General features: G+C 41.0%; 1 protein-coding gene across 1 annotated transcript; it reads right to left on the bottom strand.

Moving 5' to 3' along the window:
• Nucleotides 1–2286: 2286 nt before the first annotated feature.
• Nucleotides 2287–12453, bottom strand: CCNDBP1 (cyclin D1 binding protein 1). Its single transcript, XM_060098319.1, has 11 exons — nt 12262–12453; nt 12035–12094; nt 11658–11737; nt 8916–8997; nt 7363–7459; nt 7124–7191; nt 6465–6541; nt 5840–6120; nt 4639–4699; nt 3024–3070; nt 2287–2768 (listed from the first exon to the last, which is right to left on the bottom strand). Exons 1-11 carry the CDS (start codon nt 12368–12370, stop codon nt 2654–2656), a joined length of 1077 nt encoding a protein of 358 aa, XP_059954302.1. The 5' UTR covers nt 12371–12453; the 3' UTR covers nt 2287–2653.
• Nucleotides 12454–12457: the final 4 nt, after the last annotated feature.

Genomic DNA, 12457 nt, shown 5'->3' with positions numbered 1-12457 from the left:
ACTAGATTCCCAGAAATCAATAGAAAAGACATTCATTCATTTCTGTCACCCCAGCTCAAGGCGCTCATGAAGACTAGTTGTCTTAGAACGCAAACTACTGGGCTTGAGGAATAAAAAGAAGCCTTTGTAAAGGCACTCAGATAAGTAAATTCAGATTTTTTGAGTCCAGGGTTCTTCATAACCATTTACTGTTCACTAATACATACATTAATTTATAAAGGAAAAGAACCTAACATTTAAATCATTCTTGTATTTCTGATGAAATGGGACAATATTAGCTAAAAATATTATTTTTAGGTAATCCTAAGATTACATTGACCAGTGCCATTCCTGACCATTATCCTTAAAGATCCAAAGATGACTGAAGAAAGTTATAAAACACACAGCATGAGACCTGAGCACAGAATGATCTAGATTCAGCTACAGATAAGTCCTTATTAGAGTTAAATATTATTAAATATTAAATATCCCACAATTAAGTCTGATGTTAATAACAAATTTGGTCCAGTAGAGAAATACACAATTATTAAGTATAAAGAAAATAGGACTTACTAAAAAAAAAAAAAGAAGAAAATAGGACCTATAAAGAAAGATAGATAAAAGAACTGGACTCTTTTTGTACAGTTACAAGTTTTTTTGTTTGCTTACATTTTGTTGCTTTGATACTGTTTGATTTTAGTTCCTTTTCCTTATAACACTTTTTAAAAGTACAGAATGGCACTTTATAAAAGTAAATTAAAACTCTTAAAAAAATAAAATAAAATAAAACCCTTGACTCAAGGAATTTTGACCCCAAGTACACACTAGTCTCTCAAAAGAATGGCTGCTGGACTTGGAGGGTACTATGCTACGTGAAGTAAGTCAGACAGAGAACTATAAATACTGTATGATATCACTTATATGTGGAATCTAAAAAATACAACAAACTAGTGAAGATAACAAGGAAGGGTGGTGGGAATTTAAAAAAAGGACAGCTGCTGTTGCTGATTATACCTAAAGAGACCATGGGGACATCAGAAGGGCAGATGTGATGAAGTACATCTATACAAGACAAAGGACCAGCAATAGAAGTGTGGAGACCTGTAGTACATACATAAGGCCTAAGTCAGGTCACCAGAATATACATAACTGTATACCTTGCTTTCTAAGATATGACCTTCCAGGTTTACCTTGCTTTCCAAGATGTGATTTTCCAGACTGATGCAAAAATATAATTAACTGGCGATGGTTTTGCAAAAGGATTAACTGAAGAGGCCCTTAATATTATATAAACTCTCTTATACATTTAAAATTTTTTGATTTATAAAAATTTTGTACTTACATTTGGGGATATGTAATACAAAATAGAGAACAACAATACAAGTATGTGTAAGGAAAACAACCCTGTTCAATAAGGTGAACAAACCTAACAACTGAGCTTGTTAACCTAAAAAATAAAACAGCGTTATTTTACCAGCAAGATAGATTTATTCAGGAATAAAAAAGAACTGCAGGGCTTCCCTGGTGGCGCAGTGGTTGAGAGTCCGCCTGCCGATGCAGGGGACACGGGTTCGTGCCCCGATCCCGGAAGATCCCACATGCCGCGGAGCGGCTGGGCCCGCGAGCCATGGCTGCGGAGCCTGTGTGTCCGGAGCCTGTGCTCCGCAACGGGAGAGGCCACAGCAGTGAGAGGCCCGCGTACAGCAAAAAAAAAAAAAAAAAAAAAAAAAGAACTGCAATTCGGGTCAAACAGGCTATAGGAAAAGCCACAGGCAAGTCCCACAAATGAAGGAGGAAAAAGGAGGAAGCTGGGAGTTGTTTTGAACAAAATTCCATGGAGGAAAGCAAGAATTCAGGGTGATGAGGGGTTCTCACTGGCTTAGTAGCTGGGGTAGTCAGTTTCCCCTAGGAGAGGCAATGTACATCATTCCTGTCCAAAACTGACAGTCCCTCCTGTTACTGACCTAGAGTGGTACTGCATGAGAGCCGCCCCAGCCCCTTCTGGCCTCTCAACTCCATTTTAAAGGTTTCCCTTTATTAATTTTCACAAGCTCAATACCAATAGAGGCATGGAGTAAACTGGAATAATATTCAGAAGAACTTCTGGTAAGAATAATTATATTTTATAACATGCTGAAGTACTAAGAGGGGTTCTGGAGACATCTGCTCTAAAAAAAGTCAAGTCTTTCTTCTAAATATATTTCTGATCAGAATCAGATCTTTAGACCTATAAACCTAAACAAAAGCAATGTTGTTAGTCTCAACCCACATATTTCTGGTAGAAAAGACACTTTGGAAAGGTACTCATTTAACCACTAGCAGGTTAGCATTTTATTGAGACTATCAACATCTTTCACAATGAAACGACACATGTTATTGCAAATAGGGAATAAGGCAGCTTCCCCAGGAATCTCTGAGAGGCAACTCAAGAATAAAAACTCATACAGTTATCTTTTATATCTGGCACAGAAAAACATATCATATTCATATGGTTTATAAATAATTGCCAGTTTGGCCTAATCAACAAACTTTGGTAATAATGTCTCTTGATAGGTATAGATAGGACCTCCCTTTCAGTCCAGAAAGTATCCTAGCCCCATTCTAAAAGCAGACATCAGAGCTTGGCTGCGACAGTAAGAAAGGGAGAGAGGAGAGTACAAATGAGCCTGAAAATTCATAATTCAACTTCATGCTGAGTGAGCTCCTTGATTCTGTTCATGCAATGATCAACAGCATTAATAAGTAAAGGGATCCAACTATCTTCTGGCTGTGGGGTCACATGACTCGCTCTGCAAATGGAATGGGAAAACTAGAAGTTAAATTTATTATACTGTCAAGGAAAAACCCATCCTCAAAAGGGAGCACAGGGAAAATTACAGTAAGAAAATGCAAGTTTCTCTGCAGAAATACAGCTGCTCCACAGGTAAAGTTGAAAGAAAACACTACACTCACCTTCTACTCCTCGAAATGGGGGTTTGGGAGTTGAGAATGGCTATATAGGTTTATTCTCAAAAAGCTATTTGGGGATAGGTCTTCATACTCACTTTGTAATTTCAAGTGCCTTCTTTAAAACGGATACAAGTTTTGCACACTAGAAAAAAACAAGATAAGTTACTCACCCTGAGCCCTACCATAAAAAGGAAAGGAGGGAAAAAATAGGGGGTGGAGGGGAAGGAGAGCTAAAATATTTTAATACTCAAGTAATAAAAAGTCATTAAAAAGTCATTAAGTATTATTACTTAATACTCAAGTAATAAAAAATCCATTGGAGAAAACAGTGAAAAACAAAAATGTTGATTAGATTAGGGTGGTGGGATCACAAAATCTTATTAATACTGTTGCTATAACATCTTTATAAGTTTTTCTATATTTAAAATATTTTTTAATTAAAGAAAACAGAAAAAGGAAGAATATAACCTGAATTTGTCCCAACTGCTGCTGGCTCAGGATATATATAGCAGAAACAACTGGATTTTTTTTTTTTTTTTTGGCTGCATTGGGTCTTCCTTGCTGTGTGGGCTTTCTTTAGTTGCAGTGAGCGGGGGCTACTCTTCATTGTGGTGCGCAGGCTTCTCACTGCGGTGGCTTCTCTTGTTGCGGAGCATGGGCTCTAGGTGTGTGGGCTTCAGTAGTTGTGGCTCATGGGCTCTAGAGCACAGGTTCAGTAGTTGTGGCGCACGGGCTTAGTTGCTCTGCGGCATGTGGGATCTTCCCGGCCCAGGGCTTGAACCCATGTCCCCTGCATTGGCAGGTGGATTCTTAACCACTTCACCACCAGGGAAGCCTCTGGATTTTTTTTTTTTTAATTTACTTACAGAATTTTAGGAATACCAATAACCAGATAACATGAGGGTATATGTATGCTACCAATACACTGTGCATTCCTTAAAATTTTATTTGGGGTAACTGACAAGGCATATTGCTAAAGATGTTTATTTCTTACGAAGTCAACTTTTAAAAAAGTGTATGTGGAATAAAAAAAAGTTAATGCCCAAAAGGACCCTATTGTACTCCAAGGTGTTTGCACATTGTGAAGATACATTTGATCACTCTAATTTCCACTAATTTACCAAATATTATTAGGATTGATACATCTGATGGTAAAATATAAGCCACTGGCAGTTTTGCTTCTCTTTCCAATAAAATGAGACATAAGAACTTGAATTTTATAAAAATAAGAGAATAGAACTCTAGCATAGGACCCAGGACTTGAAAGAATACAATAAAATCAGATTTTTATAAAGAGCTTAACCCTTGTGGTTAAATTACACAATGTGTTGATATTAAAACAGAGTATGTTTCTGAAACACCTATTTTGGCCTATATAGGAAATTAGAAACTTGTGACTTCAGGTTGAAAGAATCCTAAAGCACTATAGTAATTAAGACTTTTTTTCAAAGCAGGATTTTCCAAGGTCTTTAGGTTTTTTCTAAATTATTACCCAAGTGGTTATGGAAGAGAGTACTACCAGAGCTCGTGGCTATTAGAATTCAAATTCAGCTTGATAAAGATCAAGCACAAACACATCATGACATTACTGTTGTACTTGCATCCAAGTGTAACAAATAAACATATTCCCTATAGCTTAAAGGAAATACTAGTGATTACTGAAATTCTACCAATTAGGTCTGTAGCTATTCCCTCAAAGCCGGTACTTACATTGATTCGCACACTCAGATGGCACACGGGTGGGTATATGCTCAGAGCCAAATCATCCACACTTAAGGGGAGAAAGCAAAAATAACCATTAACAAAAAAGGAACAAAGCTCAGCTAGGTGGTCTCCAGTACAAAACTAAGGATGTGACTAGTGAAAAAATGACTCCCAGAAATGCTTATCAGTTCCTTAAATTGGGCAACCAATAAATAACCAATTCAACTGGTATTTACGGAATACATACATACCCTGTTTCACTAGGAAGCTGGGGGGAAAACCTCCCTTGACCAGTAGGATGGGACATGATTAATTTAGTTAAAAATGTGAGGATCTGAAACCATAAATTTAATAACTAACACAGGCAGGGTTCATCCCTGAATGCCACTAAAGTGGGCACCACTTTAACCAAGCAATCAAGTTATTACTATACCACCAATAATGGGACAAACTAACACCATGTGCCTCCCCGATATGATATGATGCGATGAAAAGCACAAAACACTCAACTATGTGATATTCTTGCCAAAAAGTGTTTAACCTGAATATAATTATGAGAAAACAATCACATAAATCCAGATTGTTGGATATTCTACATGGCAACTGACCTGGATTCTTTAAAAATGTCAATGTCAAAAAAATACATTAAAAAAAATAGTCAATGTCAAAAGAAGCTAAAAAGGACAGGGACTGTTTAGTTGCCAAGACACCAAAGAGAAGACAACCAAATGTGGTATGACACCTTGACGGAACCCTGAATTAAAAAAAAAAGCTATCAAAGACATTGTAGAGACAACTGGGGAAATCTGAATATTAGATAACATTATTATAGTCGATGTAAATTTCTTAAATATAATACTAAGAGTAAGAATGTTTGTTCTTAGGAGATACACGCTGAAATATTTAGGGGTGAAATGTCATTAATGTCTGCAACTTACTCTCAAATGGTTCAGGGATAAACATGGCACATCTACTTCAATTTTTAAAAAGCTACCTCTAATTATAGAGAAATAAACCAATACAGAAAAAATTGTGAACAATAGGTGAATCTAGATGGAGGTATAGGTACTCACTGCAATACTTTTTCAACCTTCCTGTAGGTTTGACCTTTTTCAAAATAAAAAGGTGGGGAAAAACCTTGAGTTGACGGCACAAGTTGACATCAGAATGCTGCTGCTCAGATGTTTTGAGTGGAGATCACGCTTACCTAGGGCTGATCTCATCAGAAATGTCCACAATGTCATCCAGCTGGGCCACCTGATCCTTCTTCCCATTCTCTGCCACTGAGAGCCGGATTTTCTTCAGGCAGGCTTTGGATGCTCTCACCAGTGCAAGGCATGGGATTATGAGCTCCTGATCTTCCTCTGACCAATATGAGTCCCGATTGCTTGGATATCCCAATATATCCTCCTCATCACCGTGGTTGTCAGAGTTGTCCTCCTCAATGTCACTCAAGAGGCCATAGTAAGGGTCACATTCTTCCACAGCCTAAGGGACACCATGATACATGTGAATGCCAAAAAAATAAAAAGGTGTTGTACTTTCAGCATCATGTCCGAGTTGTCCCCAAACTTTAGCCAGCTACTTCCCTAATGGCTACAGAGTTGAATCACTTCATAAACCCTCTTCTGACTCTCCTAGTGCAGCAATGGAACAGAGGGGAATGGTACTAAATCACACACCAGCATGGGGTGGGAGATAGGAGATGGAGAACAGGAGTGAGGATGGGACCTATTTGGTCAACGCTCAGCACATCTTCTCTCTTTATAACCGATCCTCATCTAGACACAGAGTTGCCTTCTGATGACCATCAAAGACAAAGGTCCCCTCACCTGCTCCATTTCCTCATGGGCGTCCTTCACAAGATCCACACTCTTTGTCAGCACTGAAAGGGCTGCAGCTTTGTTATCTATGAGTGAAGAATTGGAAGTACTACAATTAGAGAAGAAACCCAGCAATTCTCTTAAGTCTGCAAAAAGCAACAATGTTCCCATTTGAAAGGAGTGCCAAGGACAGTCAACAAGGGCAGCAGTTTAATGTAAAATTCTTCTCACATACATCCTCTGGGTACTCAGACAGGCTGAAAAGCTTTTTGTCATTCACCACAGGAAGAAATAAAATGGTCATATGATGTTTCTCATCATGGTCCTCTTGGATGACCACTGCTTTTGGCCTAGCAGGCTCTACCTCATAACTGCTTCAGTGTCCTCAAAATACTGCCCCTGGGGCAGGACCAGAAGAGGAAACCATGTCTTTCAACAAGAGACAGAGCCACAGCCAGAGAGTGTTTGAATTTAGAAGTTATGAGAACTTAAAAGACTGGCAAAAAGTATTAATACCTATCTTTTCATGTTGGTGATAAACCAGATCTATTTCACTAAGCTCTTTATATAAGTAAAAATACATATATACTACAGAACTGGCAGCTAGATATGAGAGGTCTATCTGCTTTGGCCAGCAGAGTCAATGTCCACTTTGCACTCTCACCCACCTTTTGGGATCCGAGGCACCTGCTGGCACGCCTCCCAGACGCTGTTGTAGGAAATAAGGTTCTCAGGGCTGCAGAAAGGAATCAATAAGGATGTATCAATAACCGAGGTTCCTGTTTCCTAAAAGGTCCTTCCTGCTGGTCATTATTCTCAGTTATCAGTAACTTTGCTGTTAAAATGAGTTTTTCCCCCTCCCAGAAGGAACCCCATTAACCAATAACCCCAACTGTGGCATCACTACCTCTGAGTTGGAGTGACGTAAAGCACTTCCACAAGCTGAGCCATGCCATCCACGATGTCCAGAGTGGCACTCCGTACCAGCTTTCGCAGGGTGATTCCTGTAGCCAAACCCAAAGACTAAGCAGCCTGGTCGTCTTTCCAGAAGTCACCATCTGCTTTCCTGAGAGTCTAAGCCCTTCAGAATTTGAGGTAATGTGCACCCACATGCTTTAACTGGAGTGCCAACACAAAGCTCAGGTCTTATTTATATCCCCATGTCATTTTCTTGCTCCTGCCACCATTCCTTAGTGATATTTTCCAAAAGAGATCTGGAACAAAATCTTTCCATGACAGCATGTATTCATTCATTAAAAACAGTGGCTTCTTGGGACTTCCCTGGTGGCGCAGTGGTTAAGAATCCGCCTGCCAATGCAGGGGACACAGGTTCGATCCCTGGTCTGGGAAGATCCCACATGCTGTGAAGCAGCTAAGCCCGTATGCCACAGCTGCTAAGCCTGTGCTCTAGAACCCGCGAGCCACAACTACAGAGCCCGCATGCCACAACTACTGAAGCCCACGCACCTAGAGCCCATGCTCCGCAATGAGAGAGGCCACCGCAATGGGAAGCACGTGCACTGCAACTAGAGAAAGCCGGTGTGTAGCAATGAAGACCCAATTCAGCCAAAAATAAATTTTAAAAAAACAAAAAGAAAAACCAGTGGCTTCTTGACAACTGTGGATAAAACATTTCAAGTTTAAACCACATGAGTAGCCCTGAAGATCCATGAGACATGTACTCATTTATAATTATAGCATGATTATAATCAAGTGGCTGGAGGCCACTTAACCTATAAGGAAGCTCAGGAACAGCATGTGATGTAATATGGGTGGAGGAGCCTGGGGACTGCCTGGGCCTGGGGATGGGACTGATATCCAACCAGCATCTGTGGCAGTTATAATGTTTGAGAGAGGGAGGAGCCAGGGAGAATTAAAAACGTTAAGAGTCAGGCAAGGGCTTCCCTGGTGGCGCAGTGGTTAAGAATCCGCCTGCCAGTGCAGGGGACACAGGTTCGAACTGGGCTGAAGATCCCACATGCCGCAGAGCAACTAAGCCCATGTGCCACAACTACTGAACCTACGCTCTAGAGCCCGTGAGCCACAACTACTGAAGCCCACATGCCTAGAGCCTGTGATTCACAAAAAGAGAAGCCACCGCAACGAGAAGCCCATGCACTGTAACGAAGAGTGGCCCCCACTCGCTGCAGGTAGAGAAAGCCCGCACTCAGCAACGAAGACCCAATGCAGCCAAAAATAAATAAATAAAATAAATTTATTAAAAAGAAAAAAAGAGTCAGGCAAGGCAGGGGAGATGGGAACACAGCATCTGAACCTTAGCACAAAGGCTTACTTATGGAGGTCACATATATTACATAACTACCTTTGACTGCACTTTATGGGAGAAAGTTACATTACATCCTCAAAATGAGGAAAAGGTAAAAGTTTCAGGATAGAAGCTTTCATAATAGCAAAGATCTATCCCATAAACTGAACGCTTACGTGTATGGAGTGGCTTACCCTGATCCTTGGGAAGCGAATAGTATACTGCAATAATTGCCTTGATGGCAGCATGGACTTCTTCAGAGAACTTCTGGGTTTCCTATGAGGTGATAAGCCAATTTCAGAAAGAAAAAAGGAAATGGATTAGATCAATGTGGTCAACCCATCTACTGTGGAAGAGATCAGACATCTGTACAGCATCATCAAACATTTTCTGAAGTCCTATTATGAGCTAGGCCCTGTGCTATTCTCATAACATACCAGAGAGGAGTTAGCTGGATACCAATACTGAGCAGACAACTGATTAAGACATGAAGAAACAGCAGGAAAAACTTATTCCTGATACTCTATATCCCAAGATATTTGTGATCTGTTTTGAGGTATTCACCATATCTTAGACCAGTAGTTGGCAAACTAGGGCCCAAGGGCCCAATCAGGCCCAATGCCAGGTTTTGTAAATAAAGTGTTACTGGGACACAGCCCCCCTGGCTATGTTGGGTCTCCGTTGCTGAGCGCGGGTTTTCTCTAGTTGCGGCGAGCGGGGGCTACTCTTCATTGTGGTGAGTGGGCTTCTCATTGCAGTGGCTTCTCTTGCTGCGGAGCACGGGCTCTAGGTGTGCAGGCTCAGTAGTTGTGGCGCACGGGCTTAGTTGCTCCGTGGCATGTGGGATCTTCCCGGACCAGGGCTCGAACCCGTGTCCCCTGCATTGGCAGGCGGATTCTTAACCACTGCACCACCAGGGAAGTCCCAACAGTCTTGGTTTACACATTGTCTACAGTTGTGTTCACACTACAGGGGCAGAGTTGAGTAGTTGGTCTGCAAAGCCTAAAATGTTTACTATCTGGCCCTTTACAGAAAAAGTTTGCCAACTCTATCTTAGACCATTAACCAGTTGTCTGTCTCTCTGCCTCTGTGTGTGTCTCTGTCTCTTTCTAACAGAATCTCAATATATCTAAAGGTAATTAGCATGGACTCTACAATGCTCAATGTTGACTATTTTCCTCGAAGCAGTCACTGGCTTTCTCTTACCTTCTTTGTCCCCACTTCTCTGCTCAATTCTAAGCCAGCATTATGCAAAATGTGGTCCACAGATTGGTCCCAGTCCATAAATGGTCTGTTACCAGTCTGGGATGGATAAATACAATGATTGAGAGCACTTAGAAACTTCTATGCCAATTTGACATTGTTTCAACATTCAAACATATAATTTCATAAAAATACCAAGCCATAAGAACTGGAATTAAAACAAAAAACCCCCCAAACATTCTTTAATAGAACTAATGTGCTGAGATCCTAAGAAAGCAATTGTGATTCAAATATATATAATTCAAATAAAACCATATTCTAATTTTTCATCAATGAGTAAAAAACCACTGTCCTGAGCATGTACAGAAAAATAGTTCTATTCTTGCTCCTCATGGTATCTTACTAGCTGTGAATTTTAGCCACAAGTCCTAAGTGTATTTGGAAGAAAGGAGTCAGCACATAAGAAAAATAAGGTAACATTACTACTCCCTTTGAAATAAAGATTGACTTTCTTCAACAAACTTTTAAAGTACTTTCATACAATTCTCTCGTTTCCTCATCTCAAATCTCTGAGGTATGTAAGTGGAGAGAGTTTACTACTGTAGGTGCAACAAGAGAAGATTTTTTCATTTCAAAACATCTAGATATATAATTGAGAAAGAGAATGAAAGTATTGACTATGAAAATAAAATAAGGCAATGAATATGCCATTTTAAAACAAACTTACTCCCAAATTAAGTATACCTAGCTCTAGAAAAACTGAGCATAGAGCATACCTGGCCACAGCCAACAATATTTACTTTCAAGTATTTTATAATAAAGTTTTATAATAAAGCACAAATTCTTTGTTCTAGCAATTCCACTTCTGGGAATTTTTACCTATATATAGATATACACAAAGACTGTATTAGGCAATCTACCACAGCACTGTTTATAATAGTTACAAACTGGAAACAACTTAAATGTCCACATAGTACTGGTTAAATAAATTATGGTTATATCCATTCTGTTGAATACCATGTTGCCATTACAAAAAACTGAGCAACTTTATATATGCTCCCCAAAATCAATTTGCACGCTATGTTGTTAGTTTTTTTAAAAAAGGTCCAGAAAAGTGTTTATGGTATCCTATCATTTGTGTAAAAAGCAGGTATATATACATAAGTGTGTATATGCATAGCGTGTATATGGAATAATACAAAAGGAACAAGGGACAGGAGATATAAACTTTTTAGCACATTTAACTTTGATATCTTTTGAATTTTATACTGTCTACATTATTAATGTAAAAAATTCAATATAAAAGAGTATTGTGTAGTATAACAAAAAAGGTGTAGCTTAGACATTAGACAGAACCTAATTTAAATCCTAGCTCCACTACTTATCCACCTTAACCTGAGCATCTGAGCCTGCTTACTCATCTGTCAGATGGGGATCATGTATGTGGAAACACCTAGCAAATAGCAAGTGCTTTTTAAAAAAAATTATCAGAAGGGAAATAACCAGGATGAACTTCAGAATGAACCAATATTTAGAAGAGCTGCCCACCCCATGACAGCTACTCCATTTGGCAATTTGATCTTCAGAACAATCCTGTAATGTGAGAACCACCATCTTACTTGACAGATGAGGAAATTAAATCCCCAGCTTTGAGTGTAAAACGTGGAAAGAAAATGAGAGGATTCCTAAGGAATAACGAGGCATCACAAGAACTGTAGGAAAGTGAAGCCCACCTGTGGTGACGGCAGTGGAAGTCGAGAGAAGACTTCGGTCAGAGTCGTGGCTGCCCTTGACACTGCTATAGCTGCCTCACCTGGGGGGTGATAGACGAGGAGGCGGGAGCCAATATGTTAGTGCCAAAAGGATAAGGCTCCAGCGGCTGCATGGACTTTGAAGATAATGCGTTCGTTCCCTCTCCACCCTTGCCGGCTGAGACGTCTCAAAAAAACAACCCCAAATCAGTATTTTCTATCTCAATCTCAGAGGTGCCGAGGATGGGTAAGGCGAGGTATTCCCACAGACAGGATGGGGCGGGGGAAAGCAGGAAGGAAAGGGGTAGGGACGCTGCAAGAGATGAGAGATGGCAGCTTGCAACAGGAGAAGCACTCACGGAGTCTCCTCCAAAAGGTTTCCCGATCAAACTCCTTGGTGGTCTCCCGGGCTTCGCCGACTAGTGGGCGCGGCGTGCGTGCCGGGCGGCCCAAAAGAAAGAGCACAGGTAAGCGGAGCCACCTCCAGACCCCACCTCCTCCGCCCGGACCCCGCCGCCGCCACGGCCTCGCCCCTTCCCACCCAAGCCCGCCCCGGCCGTCGCCCGTCCCCACTACGTCAGCTCACCCCGCACTCCAGGAAGGAGGAACCGCAGCTCCCCTGCTAGGTGCCGGAGCTGCTCCAAAGGCGGAGGCAGGGTGGAGGCTGCGGCTACTGGTGCAACTGCGCTCGCCATCTCAGCAGGACACGAGCAGTCCGCGGACTAAGCCGCTGCGGGAGCCGCACTGCCTTGACTGCCCAACTTCCGGGCCGCGGGTTCGCT

This window comes from Mesoplodon densirostris, chromosome 4, assembly GCF_025265405.1.
Source record: "Mesoplodon densirostris isolate mMesDen1 chromosome 4, mMesDen1 primary haplotype, whole genome shotgun sequence".
NCBI classification, from domain to species: Eukaryota; Metazoa; Chordata; class Mammalia; order Artiodactyla; family Ziphiidae; genus Mesoplodon; species Mesoplodon densirostris.
This window is presented reverse-complemented; position numbering and strand designations above follow the sequence as displayed.